The sequence below is a fragment of the Carassius carassius genome, chromosome 11, assembly GCF_963082965.1.
Source record: "Carassius carassius chromosome 11, fCarCar2.1, whole genome shotgun sequence".
Lineage (NCBI taxonomy): Eukaryota > Metazoa > Chordata > Actinopteri > Cypriniformes > Cyprinidae > Carassius > Carassius carassius.
This window is the reverse complement of record NC_081765.1, coordinates 4833876-4852850: the sequence shown is the minus strand read 5'-3', so window position 1 is coordinate 4852850 and position 18975 is coordinate 4833876. Positions and strand designations below refer to the sequence as shown.

General features: G+C 38.7%; 1 protein-coding gene across 3 annotated transcripts; it reads left to right on the top strand.

The window, feature by feature from the left end:
- Window positions 1-4026: 4026 nt before the first annotated feature.
- LOC132152653 (transcription factor Sp3-like) lies at window positions 4027-17301 on the top strand. 3 transcript variants are annotated; one of them, XM_059561433.1, is made up of 8 exons: window positions 4027-4213; window positions 4472-4539; window positions 4673-4790; window positions 10662-11623; window positions 13493-13709; window positions 14035-14224; window positions 14404-14600; window positions 16635-17301. In XM_059561433.1, the coding sequence occupies exons 1-8, from the start codon at window positions 4207-4209 to the stop codon at window positions 16952-16954; spliced, it is 2079 nt and encodes a 692-aa protein (XP_059417416.1). In that variant the 5' UTR covers window positions 4027-4206; the 3' UTR covers window positions 16955-17301. The 3 variants fall into 3 exon arrangements, with proteins under 3 accessions (XP_059417416.1, XP_059417418.1, XP_059417415.1); XM_059561435.1 differs by having other exon boundaries at window positions 4031-4213; window positions 4673-4786; window positions 10655-11623; window positions 14134-14224; XM_059561432.1 differs by having other exon boundaries at window positions 4031-4213; window positions 4673-4786; window positions 10655-11623.
- The last annotated feature ends 1674 nt before the right edge of the window (window positions 17302-18975 follow it).

Below are 18975 nucleotides of genomic sequence, written 5' to 3'. Positions count from 1 at the left end.
AAGCAGGCCCAGCTATTTTCACCCCAGTAGACGAAGAACACGTCTCACCTCTGCGCTTTACAAAATACCGTAAAATCACAGATTTTTTCTCTCCAAACTAAACATGCAGATTTCTGAAAGGTCATAAAATAACAGGATTTAAATTCCTCAGCTTTGAAGTTTTCGGAATGCATTTATGCACGTACAAGAGAAATATTCAAATTCAAGTTTTGTTAACATGTTTCAGTGCATTTTCATCTTTCACTTTGTAGAAGCTACAGACTGATGTGTTGCCTGACATGTCCTCATCCTCAAAAACTGTGAGCTAAACTGTACTCCTAAAAATAAAGCTCGTCTTAGGAGAAAATAAACTTTATATGAACAGTTCCTAAAAAAAACAATTCTTACACTCTTAAAAATAGATTCTTTTTTGGCATCTGGTTCCATGAAGAACCTTCAAGAACATAGAAACTTTCCATTCCAAAAAAAAAAAAAGTTATTTATGGTTCTTTATGGAAGATGCTGAACACTCAATACAGCGTTAAGTCGTAACTTGATTAGCCATGAGGTGAAACCAAACCAGCTCCCACAGATCCCGTCATTGCCCTGGCCAAATCAATCAATGACTCTGATACCAAATCTGTGTTCTGTGTTCAAGCTCAGCTTGTTCAACAATCAAGAATGTGTTCCTGGTTTGCAAGCCAATTTGTCAACTTGCCTGAAATCACATCCTCTCACACATCAGACGAAATCTCAAAGCAATTAACTTATTGTGTAGTACTTCAATCTAAAGATATGAGATAAGATACCTGCACCATTGTACAACAGCTGCGTTTTGCCTTTCCATTTGAGTGTGGGTGTCTTTGTGCGTTAGATTGTGGATAAGCCAGCACAAGGTAAGCTAGGAGAGCGAGAGCCACAGATGTGGGCCTTTCTAAAGGCTCTGTCTGCCAGCCTGTGTTTACCTGACACTCAGATTGACAGTGGAGTGATTGGAAATATCCCCCACTCACTGGTGCGAGCCCCTGAGTGCAAGGAAAGTGCTTTTGTAGTCTGGCTGTAATGGGCCAAGTTTGAATTGAAGGTTGGAGGAAAACGCTGCTCTCTGGTCACTCTCAGGGAGGAACTGACACAGTGGAAACGACACAGCGAAGACAGAGTCTTAGATCAGGAACGCAGCTGAGAGTGCAGAATGTCTCTGGGCTGTTATCTCAATACAATCGTGCTAATCTTTTAGCGTTTATAAAAGCAACACTGCTGTCGTGAACAAACTCTTTTCTCTTTCTAGATGTGTAGGACGATGCAAAATTATTTTTCTATATGATCTCGGTGATATCAACTTCCACCCAGTTTTTTTCCACTAATGCTCTCTGGTGAATAACAAAACAATCTGCTGAATTTGCCCCCAAGACAGTCTAATTTCCTAAGTTAATTTCCTCATTCTGTGCTGCTGTACTCCCTTGATGCACTATGAATCAGGGAGGCAAAGGTACATCGGTTGTCTAACTTAGGGAAAATTAGAAATGGTATTATCCTTTTTAAATTATTATTATTATTTTTTTTGTGTGTGAGATGGTGATGCCAACAACACAAACTTTCATGTTCTCTTTATTGCAGTTCCTATCGTTAAGTATGAGCAATATCAGCATTAAATCGAATAGCTCAATAAAGGCTGTCACTTAAGAACATTATGGATTATGGATTCATAAATAAATTCATCACTAAGGTAAACTTCAAACTGTTGTTTGTGGTCAAAGTAAATTCTATATTCATAACATTGATCTGTCTAGTGAAAAAGTTGTCTTGTCTGAATCAGGAGAGAAATATGCACAGATTAAGTACTGTTTATTAGAAAATCAGTCCGAAGCAGCTCTTATTATTATGAATTATATACTGTAATTAAAATGCATTAATGATGGATATGTTTATTACGCACACAGAGCTTTTCCCTTCACCGAACGTTAACTGATGGACTGGAGTGGTGTGGATTGCTGTGATGTTTTTATCAGATGTTTGGTCTCTCATTCTGACGGCACCCATTCACTGCAGAGCATCCAGAATACAGTTCTGATGTGCAGCAAAAGATTGTTGAGCTTCACAGAACAGAACGTGGCTGCAAGAAAACATCTAAAGCATTGAGAATTCCCATTTCCACCAAATTAAGAATTTTAAGAATTTTCAATCAACAGAAAATGTCAAATCTGTCTGTGTCTATATGGTCTTAAGAGCAAGGTTAGGAGGATAGTTTGAGTGGCAAAAGACTCTACAAGCATCACAGCTGGAGGAATTGAAGAAAACAGAAAAAAAGACTGTCCCTGCTAGAAGTCTTATAATGGCCAGTGGTTGGATCTCCCATCAGGACAACAATCACAAATTGACAGTCCATTGCCGTCCCTGTTCCCTGACCTGGACACCAAATGAGTGGGGTGAACCTACTTGTAAGATGACAGTGCATAAACATGGACCTTGCAATCTGAAAGATCTGAGGAGAATCTGTGAAACATGGTCTCTGATCTCTTGTCAGGTGTTCTCCAAACTCATCAGAGATTATAGGAGGAAATCAGAGCTGCCATAGGAGGTTTCTAAACAGTATTTGAAAAAAGGGTGTCAAAACATTTATTTCATAATGAGATTTTCCCACCTTTTTCAATTGTTTTACTTCAATAAAGTTTAGGTTACAAAAGTGTTTGGCTAGCCATTTCTGAAAATGAACTGATTTTGTTTGAAATCATGTCTCACCAGTTTGTTCTTTCATTTTATAGGGGCTTTTTACAATAATCATAGAGTGTCTGCCTTCACTGGGAAAAAATGAATTGCACGACCAAGATCATTTCTGATGCTGGTATGGTGCATTTCATATGGTTTAGTCTATACTACAGATGTAAATTGTTATTAAGATATATACATTTCAAGAAAAGTGTAGATGATTGACAGATCAACATGACAGCTTTACTCCTGTACAAAGCTTTCATAAGCTATAGGCAAGTTGTAGTTTAACAGAATTATGTTCCAGCTCATTTGAAGGTTAGTGGTTTTTAATTCATTTTCTGAAGTCCAAACTAAGTCAGCTCTTTTCGTGCAGAGTCAATATATGGAATAACTATACTGTGTCCACAAAATGAAGTGATTATTGATCAACCTTTTTTGAGATGCCAAAATGTGCTCTTTTAGTGCTATTTTTATTTTTTTAAGAATCTGATCGCTGCTTTTGGTGTCCCTGTTGTGCTGCAAGGCTTTACAAGAGTTATCATCCTAGTTTCACTTTACATATTATGTTGCACTGGAAAAAACCCCACAAACCTCTTGAATGGTTCAAAGATTTTATTTTATTTTTACAATATTATTAACTAGCTATTCTTTTATGATTTCTAGAGCCTATATGGTCTGTTGTGAATGCATTTTCTTTTAGCACCTTTATTTTATAGTATTTATTTTATTTATTTAGTTGTTGTTTTCTTACAGAGTAGGTGAATTTTGTTTTTCTTGGATTTTCTCTGTATCCCGGGAAGATGTTTAGGAGAATAAATTATTAAAAGAATAAACTACTAAAAATATTTTCCGTGTGGCTCATTCCATCTCTGACATGTCTTTTGTATAAAGACTTCTCCATTTAGGCTGATCTTCAGAAATAACTGCATATTATTAATCACTCCTGTTCCTTGAGAAACACTTGACTGAGCTCAAGTGGCCTCTTACATTAAACCACAAACCTCTTAATTGTTGATTACAAGACCATGAAAAAAATATGTATCATCAGTTTTCCTGCTTGTCTGAATAGAAACAAGTGAGCTAGTATTCTTCCAAAATATAGTAAAAATATAAAAAACAAATAAGAATAAAGCTTTCTTTCTAATAAACTAAAAAGGTAAACGCATCAAACAGGGTAAAAAAACTCTGTAGTTCACTATTGAGACGGAAACTGCATCTTCATGAACAAAACTTGCGTTCCAGCGACAACTAAACTTAGGAAGGAACCCGGTCGAGATGACGGACGGGACGTCCATCCAATCACAAGGCGAGTACTCCAGACTGCCCTCCAATCAGAGGATAGAGGAAGGGCGGGACTTCCTGTCCGTGACGCAACTGGCAAAGTGGAAGACCCGCCGTCAATCAAATTAGAAAAAGAAAAAAAAAACTGGACCAAAGCGAGCGCAGGCACCGATTAAAGTAGCCATGCTCGGAGTGTTATTAACCGCAGATATAAGTCGTCTGTAAAGAGCTCACGTAATGACCGGTACGTAGGATCTAGAGAGCGCGGGAACGGTCGCTTTGAATCTTTGTGCTGGCTATGTTTATGCTAAGCTAGGCTAACGTTAGCAGGCGGGTGAAACTGAAGAGAGTTTAAGATCCGCGGAGGAAACAAATACACAGCTCAGACCAGCAACAAAACAACGAAGCGCCTCTGTTTCACCCGATGAAGACCCGTGTGCAGCAGGCGCGCGCAGTGTACGGGCTCTAACGGCTGTTGTGTGTTGTTGTGTGTGTGTTGAAGCGCCTGAAGGGCCAGTGAAGGCGGGAGTGATGGCGGACAGCTGCAGCGCTCAGGACGGTTCAGAGCAGGTAAACCAGACCAAATCAGCTCCTGTCTTATTCTAATGCATGTGATTTGGTGAAGTTTTCACTTTGTTCTGTTTAAACACTGGTACTTCCTGTGTGGCCTCCCCTTCCATGTGTTAAACCCGCCCATCGTCAGGACGGACAGCCCTCGTCGCTCGCCCTGCTCGCCGCCACATGCACCGGCCTCGGCTCGCCCGCTCAAGGACCCGAGAACCGGACAAACTCTGATAATGCTGCCGCTGCTGGAGGGGTGAGTCAGAAACTACAGATCTCACCTTTATTAGACCTTACTGAGGTTCGAGTGTGAGCCCAGACGTGTGTACTTTGTACTACGTGTGTACTACAATTGGTAAATGTTTACATCCCAGAGTTAAAGGGTTAGTTCACCCAAAAATTAAAATTGTCATTAATGACTCATATGTTCCAAACCCGTGAGACATCCGTTCATCTTCAGAACACAGTTTAAGATATTTTAGATTTAGTCCGAGAGCTCTCAGTCCCTCCATTGAAACTGTGTGTACGGTCTACTGTCCATGTCCAGAAAGGTAAGAAAAACATCATCAAAGTAGTCCATGTGACATCAGAGGGTCGGTTAGAATTTGTTGAAGCATCGAAAATACATTTACATCAAAAATAACAAAAGTTACGACTTTATTCATCATTGTCTTCTCTTCTGGGTCTGTTGTGAGTGTGACTGTTGACGTACGATGCTGCTGACGTGTTTTCTGGTGCGCCCAATAACAAAGATAACACGTCAGCAGCGCCACTGCAGTGTTTGGACATGAACTGTATACTGTATATATATATTTTCAGTGGAGGGACAGAAAGCCCTCGGACTAAATCTAAAATATCTTAAACTGTGTTCGGAAAATGAACGGAGGTCTTACGGTTTGGAACGACATGAGGGTTATTTATGGGTCATTAATGACATAATTTTAATATTTGTGTGAACTAAACCTTTAAGGGTGGGAGCTCTGATCTGGCCGAGCTTCCTTTTAGTTTATTGTAAATAAATGATAGTGTAGTTCACAGTACAACTTATTTTTAACAAGAACCAATGGTACAGATTGGTACAGACCAGCATGGAAAAACTCAAAGAAAGGAACGTGCCATTTTTAAGTGTGTATTTTTAGGTTACAAACTTTATAAAACTGAACGTAAATTTTTCAGATACAGGGAATCCAAAGTGCACCCAAACACCAGACCTGTTGGTTATTGGAGGATCTTCTATTTCTGGTCTGTTAAACGCATTGGCCATTTTGCACCGAGCCTTCAGCGTGTATTACTGAGTGAGCGAGCGCCTGACTGAGTAGCCTAACATAAACATATAAGTTGGTGTTTTTTTCTTCTTCGAGGGTGTCAGGGCGTTGCCTGTTACGTCGTTTGGGTTATTGGGCTACCTTGTTGAACGCATATCATTAGACCTTCACAGGTCTCTTAAAATGAACAACTAAATTTCCTTTTTTAGAAAAAAAATATTTTTATTTTTTAAATGCATAGAATGCAATGCATACATCAAAAACAAACATTTAATTATTACCCATTGTTTCTCTGTCTGTACTTGTACTGTGAACAATGACAATAAAGTTGACAGATGAATTAAGTGCATTTAAGTGCCATTCAGTTGGGCTTTTAAATAAAGCATTTTCTGAGATGCACATTAAACACATAAAACATTAATTTAATTTAATTTATCTTTTAATTATTGATTATTAACGTAACTTTTTGTTAAACAAATGGGATTTACTATTAAATCTAAAACATGGAAGAAACGTTGTGTGATTAAACCTTAAAAAAAAAAATGTTTGACTCGATTATGTTTGATTGTTTGACTAAAATGTTTGATTATTTTTTTTTAGTGGTAGGCTATGTACATTCTGCTGAACAATAGTCTTTAACCAGACTTTTATTTTGACGGGTTGACGTACCTTTACAGTTCTGTGTATGTGATGTGACGTTAGTTTTACTCAAATCAAACGGTCAAATGCTCGTGAAGTGACTGTCAGAGCAGTTCTGGAGTTCTGTTCATGTGTTCACGTCTTATTTAGTGAGATGACAGAAGCTTAAATCACCTGAGTGTCACGCGCGCTCCAGTGTGTTTAATGAATGAAGACGCGCTTCTGCACCATTCATTAACCAAGACACGCAGAACATGCAGGATTCATATTTAAATAGACTGTTCCGGCTTAATATTTACAGATATTAGTCCATATCGTCATTTGATGTAAGTGCAATGACCTATTTTTGATTAATTCACTCAAAATGACAAATTCCGCATTAAACTGTAAATTCCGTTTTTATGACTGGATTCCGCGATTCCCTCCGTGTTTTCTGCATCGCGGAAATCATAGGGCCCTAGTTGTGGTATGACAGCTCTATCTTGTTACTCGAGTTACTCGAGGAATCGTTTCAGCCCTAGATGATACAGACATCAGCATTTAGCTTTTGTTTTTGAATTGGGTTGAAACTACATAGAACTGGCCTTGTGTTAAAATATTAACTGTAACCATGTGAAATTAAAGGCAATAACGGCATAGTTCTACAATCCAAACAACACAATCAACACACATTCAATAAGAGGTTTCTTAATCAGCATTCAGTATTTTAGTTTTTAAATTTGGTTTATAAAAATAAAAAAAAGGTCTTTACCAGTAAAACTAAATAAGTATGCTATATAAATACATTATTCCAAAATGTTAAAATCAAATAATGTTGATGTGAATAAAACAAATATGCAAAGTCTTTCATTCATCCAATTAAAAAAAAAAAATAGGGTAATGATTCACACATTTTTTTACTTGAGCCAATGAAAAATAAATAACTATTGTCTCAAGGAAAAAAAATATAGTTGTGAATCATTAACCTACAATTTTTTCTAATTGGATGAATGAAACACTTTGTTTAAGTGTGCTACAGCAGGTGATTTTTAAATCAAATTAAGTCTATGTAATATTAAGGTAAAATAAAAATAATCATCCTATGCAGAACTGATGTTTACTTCTGGCTTTTCAAACGTGTATGTTCTACTTTACAAAAAAAAAAAAAAATTAGGTTTAGTCCGTTTCGTTTCTCATCCAACACGCGAGAAGTTGAGCTGAACATCCCTTCACAGGGCGCGGACCGGTACAGTATACGGTCGCGCAGCTTCAGTGAGCAGGAAAGGCTCTTATTTGTGCGCCAGTACACCAGCTGCTGTTCACTTCCTACTATCTGTGCCTCAGACATGAAGCTCTGCTCTTCCAGCGCTGAACGGCTGCCTGTGTCCTGTGTCAAAACACCAAACGAAAAACTGCGAAGCAAAAGTGAAATCAGTGGCAATGCATTCAGAATCCACGATTAGCAAAAACGAATCTTTGAAAAACATTAACAAAGAATGACGCATATTTGAAGAGCCTGTTACATTTGTGTGACTGAGTTCATTTTTTTTTCATTTTGTGTTTTACTTCTGTTGTAATGGCATATTTTTAAGTTTATGAAAAAGTTACATTTAGTTTTATAAAGTTACGTTCATTTTTATTGAAGCAAATGTAATTCCATAGGTTTCCACTAAAATATTAAGCAACACAACTATTATCAACATTTAGAATAAGAAATGTTTTTTCAGCAGCATAAGAATGATTTCTGAAGATCATGTGACGCTGAGTAATGATGTTGAAAATTCAGCTTTGCATCACAGAAATAAATTATATTACAAGATATATTCAAATAGAAACCAGTTATTTTAAATTGTAATAATATTTGACAAATATTACTGCTTTACTGTGTTTTTTTTTTTTTTTTTTTTTTTTTTAATTAAATGCAGACTTGGTGAACAAAAGACACCTCTTTCCAAAACATAAAGAAAAAATGAACGGGTAATTAATTTGAATGTGTGTATATTTCCAGTTTCTCAGATTTATTTTAACTTTCTGCAAAAATTTAATATATTCCGAGTCCTCACTAATGGCATTTCACAGCAGTACAAAACAAAAGACATGATTGGATATTTCTGTAGAGTTTTTGATCATAATGATTGTCTCTATTTTTCTTCTAAAATGCAAACCTAACTTTTAAGCTTGCTCTTGTCATTTTTTGTGTGCATCATGTGATTACTGAATGAATGTCTGAAGCTCTGACTACTGAATTTTTTTTATTTTTATTTTTTTATATCCAAAGTGACTTAGAAAAGCTAAAATACAAACACAACAGTTAATCATGTCATCATTACAAAACAAGTGAAGTGGAAAAAGTGCAGCACTGCAAATTTCCAAAATTGGCTGAAAATGTTTAAGCTAGTACAGAAATTAGGGCTGGATGATTATGGCCTAAAATCAAAACCTCGATTAATTGAACATTTTACCTCGATTACGAATAATGAACGATTATTTTGTTTCGTTTTTTTTTTTTTTTGCCCTCATAGTTCACTGACAAGGTTTGTACTGTAAATATTTTTGACTATCAGCAGTTATTTTATCTATGTTCGTAACATTTCTTACTAGGGTTGGGTATTGTTTGAATTTTATCAATTCCGATTCTTATGGATTCCTAGTTTCGATTCCAATAAGATAAAAAATCCAATATAAAAAAAATTAAGTCAAACATTTAGATGTCAAACATTTTTACAAAGCATTCTGTTGCAGCTGAATAACATGAGCAAACATCAGCAGCCTCAAAACACTGCAAGAGGAATTTTGCCTGTGATTAAAAAAAATAATACCATAGTAAAAACTACTAGATTAATATAAATTTCAAATATGAAAGTGTTAAAGACAAGTAATAAGATAGGTCAGTAATAAGATAGGAACAAACAAATCAATAAGCAATATCATAATTAAATACAACTAAACTAAATTTCAGGTACAGAAACTGTAATTAACTTTAACTAAGTAAATTAAGTAACTTTGCTGCAGCCTGGAATTGAACTACTGGTTTCGTCTGGTCAGAGGAGAACTGGCCCCCCAACTGAGCCTGGTTTCTCCCAAGGTTTTTTTCTCCATTCTGTCATCGATGGAGTTTCGGTTCCTTGCCGCTGTCGCCTCTGGCTTGCTTAGTTGGGGACACTTCATCTATAGCGATATCGTTGACTTGATTGCAAATAAATGCACAGACACTATTTAACTGAACAGAGATGACATAACTGAATCCAATGATGAACTGCCTTTAACTATCATCTTTGCATTATTGACACCGTTTTCCTAATGAATGTTGTTCAGTTGCTTTGACGCAATGTATTTTGTTTAAAGCGCTATATAAATAAAGGTGACATTGACATTGACAATTAAAAGTTTAAAAACACTGCATAGTTTTCTTTTTATAAATAAAATAAAGATGAAATCAAGTAAAGTTATTAAATATATTCAGTCAAGATCAGTGAATGATTTTCTTTTGTTCTTTGATTAACATTAATGACAGGCAGCGTGTTTATTAGGCTGTTCTCTCTTTAAGCAAAAATACTGCACATGTGTGTTTTCTTTCTCATCTGTTTACGTTCACGTAAGACAAAAGCAGCTAAGTTTATGATGATATACTGATGTAGTTTTCTGTATCGTAGTTTCGACTCGGAAAAACCTTTTCTACAGTTAAAATACACAGAACAGTCTGAGAACAGACACAAACCAGGAACCTAAGTTTTGAGATTCTAAGCTAGTTTAGTGATAAATCACAGGACAGTGCTGACAACTAGTTTCTGTGTTCCTCTGTGCGCGCGATTTTCACAGCCACTGTTTATATGAGTGTTCGTGCCACAATGCAGCTGCGCGAACATGGTAGCTCAATATAAGAATACACATCGGTTCATCTAATCGCTTGAATGTCCAAACCATAAAACAAATACATCTGACAAAGTTTAGTGAAGACGCAAAGCTCACCGCTCACGCGCCATCACTATGTGTTGAACCGACGTTCACCTCTGTATTTTGCTTATATGCCACTGACTGGAGAACAGAGTCATGTGGCTACACACGCGCTAGTATGCTTTTAAGGGGGAAGTTTTAACAGGATTAAAAAACCGAAAATTTGCAAATTTGTTAAATGGCAAATATTGGTGTAAAACTGGATTGTTATTGAGTCTTGCCATGTACATACACGTTTGTGGCATCACATTGAATGTTTTTCTTTTGTGAACATATTTCCTCCCTAGAACGCAGACCTCTCAGTGCAGTTGACAGGGTCGTCTGAAAGGTGGGAGGCAGTGAAGGATGATTCAAGTGTCCTGCATCTCCCCGGCACGGGTATCGTCACGTCCAATGGACAGTATGTTCTTCCTCTCCAGAGCCTCCAGGGTCTCCAGAACCAGCCCATCTTACTCACGCCAGGGACCGACGCGTCCGGCGGCGCAGTGCCTAATATCCAATACCAAGTCATCCCTCAGGTGCAGACGGCCGAAGGGCAGCTGGGTTACTCTGCCGTCGATGGGGCCTCAATGGCGCAGGACGCCGCAGGGCAGATCCAGATCCTCCCAGACGGCACCCATACCATCAGCGTCTCGGCATCCGCCGACCTTCTCAGCAACAGTCAGAACCTCATGACCCAGTCTGGCCAAGTGCACCAGATCCCGCAGGTGTCTCTGGGAAGCTCGACCTTCAGCACTCAGGGTCAGGTGGTCACTAACGTGCCTCTGGGTTTGCCTGGGAACATTACCTTTGTGCCCATAAACAGCTTGGATCTGGACTCTCTGGGACTCTCGGGAGCTCAGCCAATCGCCACCGGCATCACGGCTGACGGACAGCTCATCATGACCAATCAGAGCATAGAGAATTCTGACGGCTCGGAGAAAGCAGGGGAACAGCAACAGACACTCAACTCTAATGCAGCCCAGGACATGTTTGTGCCTACAACATCTTCAGCATCCTCCTCGCAGCAGCACACCAGCACGATAGACGGCACGGGCGTGTTGACGCAGGCTGACGGCTCAGGATACCTCAGTCAGGTGTCTGGAGGACAGCAGGTGATCCAGTTACAGCAGATGCCCTTGCAGACTGGCGAGGGTCAGGTGTCTGCTCAGGCCCAGCAGTCTCTCCAAAACATCCAGCTCATCAACCCAGGAACATTCCTCATCCAGGCCCAAACAGTCTCTCCGTCAGGACAGATACAGTGGCAGACCTTCCAGGTACGTAGTTATGAATCATTTTTGATAGATTTTATTTTAATTACCGTTTTAAGGCTGATTTATACTTCTGCGTCGGATCTACGCCGTTAGTAATCATTATATAAAACTACAAAAGGAGACAAGAAATTAACAGGAGAAGATGGCATTCTTTCCATCCCCACAAGCACTTGTACCACGGCAGATGAACATTGTTTGTCGCGGACAACTACAGTTGTATAATGCTATGTAGTATAATAAATGATAAGATCCTTGTTCTTTGATTTGTTTAAATGTAACACCTTCTTATATACAATAAAGTGCACATAAACGCACACAAACTCAAGCACATATTAGTTTTAAGTTGACAAAACCAAACCTCTCCAATCCGGCTTCGTTGATACCATGATGCTGATCATCAACTTTCTTTGTCAACTCAGGCTTTGATCCTGAGTTTGTGGAGCACGTGCACATGAATGTGTGACATCAATGGCGAACAGCCAATCACGAGCCTTGCAACACAAAGCAAGTTTGATTTACTTCTCGCGAGAGACCCAGCGAGAGTTAAAACTAAAGGTTAAGAGATAGAAGAATATGACAATTTTAAACGTCATATGAAACATGGAGGACAAATAAAATAAATAATCTTGCTTTATCAGTGCAGTGACAAGTAAAACTTGTTAACTTAGTTTATACATTTGAAAATATATAGTGATAGAGACTCAAACATGTAAGGTCATTTTTTAAATAGTGCAATCTATTGATACTACAGCTTATTAATATTACATTATCTGTATACATTATTTATCATTTAAAATAAATGATTTATAGTAACTGTTAAACTAAAATTACTTGTGTGTAATAGATTAATAATAATAATATGAATCATAATAATTATTGTCAAAAGACCCGGTACTTCGGTACAAAAAAAAAAAGAGAAAATGTCACTGTACCAGGTTTCTTACGTCCTGGTGGTCCCGAGTACCCGGAATCTCAAAATTCAGTCATGAAAATGAAACTGACAAATTCCGTGACTGTCCATATTAAAATGTAAAAGTTAGCATTAATGAATCAAATCAAATCTCCGTATGGACCAGTATCTGTAAATGTCAAGCAGCAAAAGTTGGTTGCTTCTTAGTTTAAGACAAATTATAAATAAAAAGATGTCCATTTATTATTTTCAGACAAAAATGCTGCATATTTCTTTGTGAAATTGAAATATGTCAAATAACAAAACTAAATTTGAAATTTTAAAACAAATCCCAAATCAAATAAATAAATGGTTCAAAAATGAATGAAATCTCTCTGATATTTCAAACTAAAGCTTTTTTGGCTGTACAATTTAAAATGAGAGGCAACCACTGCATTTGAATCACAATCCAAACAAGGATTCAGCATGATCAGTTTTTGTAAAATGTCAAAATTTGAAGCAAAAGCAGAATGATCTGAAACTAAAACAGCAGAAGCTCTGAAGGAAAATGCAAAATTCACTCTGACAGCAGGTGGCTCTTACAGAACAGCAGTGATACATAGTTTCCTCTGAACAAACCAGCTGTTCTTATGCTTTATTATGAATTATGCAGAGACTAGATGAAAAGAAAACACCATCTAAATTTTGCTAAAGACAGTCAGTTTCCCTCAGAGAGACATTCATATAAACCCCCACACCGCAAACTGAATTGCAATTCATCTCACAGCTCAGCCGATTTGAATCATCATTTGTTTTATTTAAACATATAGTGTGAACAAACTTTAACCATGTGACTAAACACAGAAGTGCAGACAAACTCTTTAAAATAACACAAGCCTGCTGTGGTTTTAAAATGTTAGCAAAAATAGTTTAATTATATTTTAATAGTCGATGTGTTCTCTTGCCCCTATCTGTCCGTTCAGGTCCAAGGAGTTCAGAACCTCCAGAATCTTCAGCTGCAGACGGCTCCAGCTCAGCAGATCACTCTTGCCCCGGTGCAGACGCTGTCTCTGGGTCAGGGAGGTACAGCAGTCAGCCTGACCTCAGGACAGATGCCTAACCTGCAGTCGGTGACGGTGAACGCTGTGGGCCAGACAGGCATTCAGTTCCAGCAGTCGGAGGACACAGACAGCACTGGAGGTACTGCAGCTGCTGCTTCAGGAACACTGTCTGTGTCTGTATGTATGTAGTAAACCTTTTCCAAAAAAAAAAAAAAACCTACTAGTTAGATGTAGGGCCCTATGAAGTCAATTTTTTTCCAAATTTTGTCAAATTATACAGTAAAATCCATTTTTACGACTGGATTCCATCCATGTTTTCCCCATCATGGAAATCATAGGGCCTTATAAACAAGACCTAAAGTGAACGGGATGATTCATTTAGAGTGACATTGCAGAGGGAAGATGTGTTTAGCGCTAATGATGCAGTGCTGTTAGTGTAACACTGATCACACTATACTCTATAGATATTCAGATTAAGGAGGAGCCTGATTCGGAGGAGTGGCCTCTGGACAGTAGCTCTACGCTGAATGCCAATGACCTCTCTCACCTTCGTGTTCGTTTAGTGGAGGAGGAGATGGAGGGAATGAACCAGGAGGGCAAACGTCTGCGCAGGGTCGCATGCACCTGCCCCAACTGCAAAGAGGGAGGCGGGAGGTGAGATCACACTGCTGAGAGCACACTTCCTCACTTTGTTTTGAGACACAGTACTACTTCTGTGTTCATATTCATATGTAATACAGAAACCCCATGGTCTGTGTTTGACTATATGTCTTCATCACTGGATGTGTAATAGTTTTCCTTTCTTACTGTACATTTTTAATTATATGTTGTAGGGGATCTAACATGGGCAAGAAGAAACAGCACGTGTGCCATATAGCCGACTGCGGGAAGGTGTACGGGAAGACATCTCACTTGAGAGCTCACCTGCGCTGGCACTCGGGAGAGAGACCCTTTGTGTGCACCTGGATGTTTTGTGGGAAGAGGTTCACACGCAGTGATGAATTACAGCGACACAGGAGAACACACACTGGTATACTCTCTCTCTCACACACACACACACACACACACACACACACACACACATAGTGACTGCTTCGGTTCCAAACCTAGAGAACTGCTTACATAGGCAGCTATCATCACCCATATAGTCTCATTAGTGACTGATTTGGAATACTCAGTTTGATGTGTTGCTAAGGTAACAGTGCAGCTAACACGTATAAAATGCACTACTGTTTACATTTTAATTGATGCTTTAAGTATTCTCATTTTCTTTCAACTTTCTTTCCAAGAAAAGAAAGAAAAAAACAGACTTACTATAAAAAATTTCTAGAATGAATGTTGCAACTTAGGGCGATGTCAGTATGTATATTAACAATTATTTGGGACAAACATATATTGTAATTTTTATATATATATATATATATATATGAGAGAGAGAGAGAGATAGATATACACCTTTTTCCTCAACGCAGAAGTAAGCCTATGGGTGAGACTTCCGTTTCATTAGCCGCTGTAGGTAAATAACGAGGAGAATAATAGCGTGCAGTAAACGGTAAAACCGTTTGCAGTACCAACCAGTGTGTTCTTAATTAAGATAACAGATTAAAATAATGTGATAGGACACATCAATTGTCAATATCAAGCAGCAAAATGAAATGTTTTGTACAGCTAAAAATAGCTGGACGCAAATGAGACCAGAAGCTTTATCCATGTAATCTACAAATGGCGGCAGTGCGGCACCCATTTTTACGTCAGGAAAAAGGTGGTGTGTGTGTGTCTTAAAGGCCGTGTTGCAGGGTTCATTTTTCAATGAATTTGTGCAATTTGCATGTTGGTTATAAACTTTTAAACTGTTATCCAATGTATTTTGTTGTTGGGTATCACAAAACAGAATATAAAACAAAAAAGTAGGTACTGTCTTACAGCGGTTTGCAACGATTCTCCTTTCCCCCACAATGCATTGCATTACGTCACCTTGGGGAAAGAATTTACCAAAGCCCGCCTTGAGAGTGACTAGAGAGATGAGAGTAGACAAGAGTATTCAGATATAGATAGATAGATAGATAGATAGATAGATAGATAGATAGATATACTACATTTATAGATAGATAGACAGACGGATAGATAGATAGATATCGACCAACAGCGAACCAAACGCACTCACTTCCCAACAGCACAAGCTTTCCAACACAGTTTCCATGGGACGGCACCCACACAAGCACCTGCCAAACACAGCGATACACATGCGGCTACGTTTGCAACATCATTTTCACCGGAGGAAGAGATAAACGCTTAGAAACGCCCATATAGCTAGCATGATGCCTTCTATTTCTAGATGACAAAGACAAAGTTTACCAGTTCTACGACACTATGACAAAAGTTACCGGTACTTATCTGGATTAACGTCATGAACACTGCCACTAGATATAAAGAAAACATTGATTTTTCACTCGGTGCTACTCAATGACAGTAAAAAATATGTGTTGTTATTGTGCACTGCTGCTCGTAGACTAGCTCCAGTGCTTATTGCTGCGATGCTAAATGATAGCAACTCACCAGGACACTTCACCAACTCTCCACTCATTCTACTCGGACCATGCATTTAATTGGCTTTGACGGACATCAGTTCTTGGCAATTCCTCATTTGCCCGCTCACGTCTGGCAGGTTCAAAATTATACGGCTGCGGGCCATCAAACATGTCGGCTCTTGCCATCTTTCCTCATCCCAGTTAGTTGCCATAGTTCATACTAGACTGAGGCTACCTTTCCTCCACTTCTCCCCAACGTGACGTCATCACTGAATTGCGTAAAAAAAACCTGTTAATACCAAAAACTGGTCTTTAGGACCATTTTTGAGACATCTTAAAAATGATATACATATCTTGAGTGATTTATGTACCCATTAATCGACAGTGGTGGTTAACCTGCAACATGGGCTTTAAGTTTCTTAAAATGAGTATCTTAAATTGAGCTTTTGGAGCTGGCTTCATGAACGATCTCACTAGTTTTTATAACAGCCTTTATCTGTTCTTTTTCTCATTTCTTTTTCAATCCTTATTAACAGGAGAGAAGAAGTTTGTGTGTTCAGAGTGTTCGAAGAGATTCATGCGCAGCGATCACCTGGCCAAGCACATAAAGACGCATCAGAACAAGAAGGGAGGGGGCGGAGCCGTTGTGGCCAGTGTGGGCGGAGCCATGTCCTCGGACAGCATCATCACGACGGGTGGCACCACACTCATCCTCACCAACCTCCAGCCCGGCACCATGCAGGGCCTGGCCACCGTCAGCGCTACCGTCAACACGTCTAGCTCACAGGACCAGCTGGGCGCAGCTGAGATTCCTCTGCAGTTAGTCTCTGTGTCCGCCGGGGACGCAGCCGAGTGACGACGGACCGCTGCTCTGGGATGCAGCTGAGAAGTCAGTTGGACTGCCAAGCTTCTGCCTCTTCCTCACATCCTCATTTTGACTACATCGATTCCACGCTCACGCATATACCTTGCTTTTATACCTTTACATATTTACCCTCCTTTACGTAAATATGTACATTTACGTGAATGCATATATACACACATATATATATATGTATATTTTACAAATATAGAATTATTGGGGGTTTTGTTCATGTTTTTATGAGGGAAGCATTATTTCTTGTTTTCACGTACAACACTGAAATGCCTTATATTGTATTATAAGCTGGCGTGTACAAAGCTGGAGTTCTTCATGGGTGTCAAGCATCTGTTTCATTGTGTACTTGTTGGAATGGGAATAATCGTGTTGTTGTGTTAAGAATGCAGCGGTGGGGACAAACGGGTGGCTGATGTTAAAGGAGCAACTTAGCCAAAAGTGAAAATCCTCACATTATTTATTCCCCCTCCATTACGGATTCCAAACTACTTTGAGGGGAAAATTGATTTCTATTCAATGATATTCTATTCAGAATTGTCAATGTGACTCAGATGCTGGATTCTTAATAATCTGATACAGTGTTTTGGTTGAGAAACAGTCCCAAAATGTAAGCTTTTATTCAGTGAAAGTCATCTCATCAGCCCCATAACTGATCTGTTCCTCACACAAAGCCTCAGAAGACCGGGAATGTAGCGTCTTCGGTCTGAACTAGTTGTCGTGGAGCGGGGGAGTAAGTAATGGCAGAATTTCCATTGGTGGGTGAGCGGTTGCTTCATTTTAATTCTAGTTGGTAAGTGATAATGGTGGTGTAAGTTCTTCACATGAGGAGGAAGATGTAAAACATGAACTCCAGAGAGAAGCCTGCCAGTGTGCTCTTGGGAGTCATGAGGGTGTCCAATATTGTCTTTACATGTCTCCGATGCTCCTCATTGAAATACATTTGATGTTTTATTCTGTAGGTAAACCCAGGCCCAACAAATGGGGAAGATATGAAACAATCATGTAATTAAAAGCATTTTATGGATCATGATTGTCAAACCTCTTGGAGCTGATCAGATCTTTCAATATGTATTTGTTGCGAATGAACTCTTTTTTTTTGAGCAAAAGGATATTTATATACATTGTAACTTGGATTTGTGTCCACAACTGCTTTTTAAAAAAAAAAAAAAAAAAAAAACTTGCTTCGGCTTTACGTTTTTTTTAAAGAACTGGACTGTATTCGGCATCAAGAATCATTTGTATGAAATGAACCGGTTTGTAGTTTGCCAAATTGAATTCGCACTCTTTGATAGAGAGAGAAACTCTTGATTTCTGTTTGATGGTTTGCAGCATTAATATGCAGATCTGTTTCAGGACCAAACGAGCAGCTCTGAGCATCTGGTGTCAGTTTAGCAGTGCTCTGTCAAAATACTGTGGCCACCTTCAGTAGCAGCCAATGGGGAAGCATTAAACAACTGCATAACTGTGATGATGTGGGTGACGCTCACGGTGGTCAATGTGTAGGTTTTGAATTCCCTCTCCGTCATTTGCTTACTGTAGCCATGAGTCTGGCACCTTTAATCACAGAGAGTGATTGTCCTGGATGGATATTTAGTAAGGAGCTCACACTGCAGGTCTTCAGGGAGGATGCACTCATTTGCTGTCCGTCCATGTACAAGTGTGGCTTTGTTTCCACTTTGTACTGGACAATTATTCTCCGCTTATATTTTTTTATTCCTTTAATCATGATTTTTATGTTTCTTTATCTACCGACTTTTGAGTACCATTGCCAATTTTTGTGTTGGGGATGTTATACTTCCCGTAGCCAAGTTTGTAACGATCAGGAGTTTGATTGAAAAGGTCCAGCAGGGTTAATGGCAGATAATGAAACACTTTTGTTTTCTGATTTGATGAGGGTTGTTCTGTCACAGTGATCCAGAATCGTGTTTTTTCCTACTCTGTGAAGTCTAATTAGATTTTGTTCTTTATAAAAAGCCTCTTAACATGTCCCTTTTCTGATT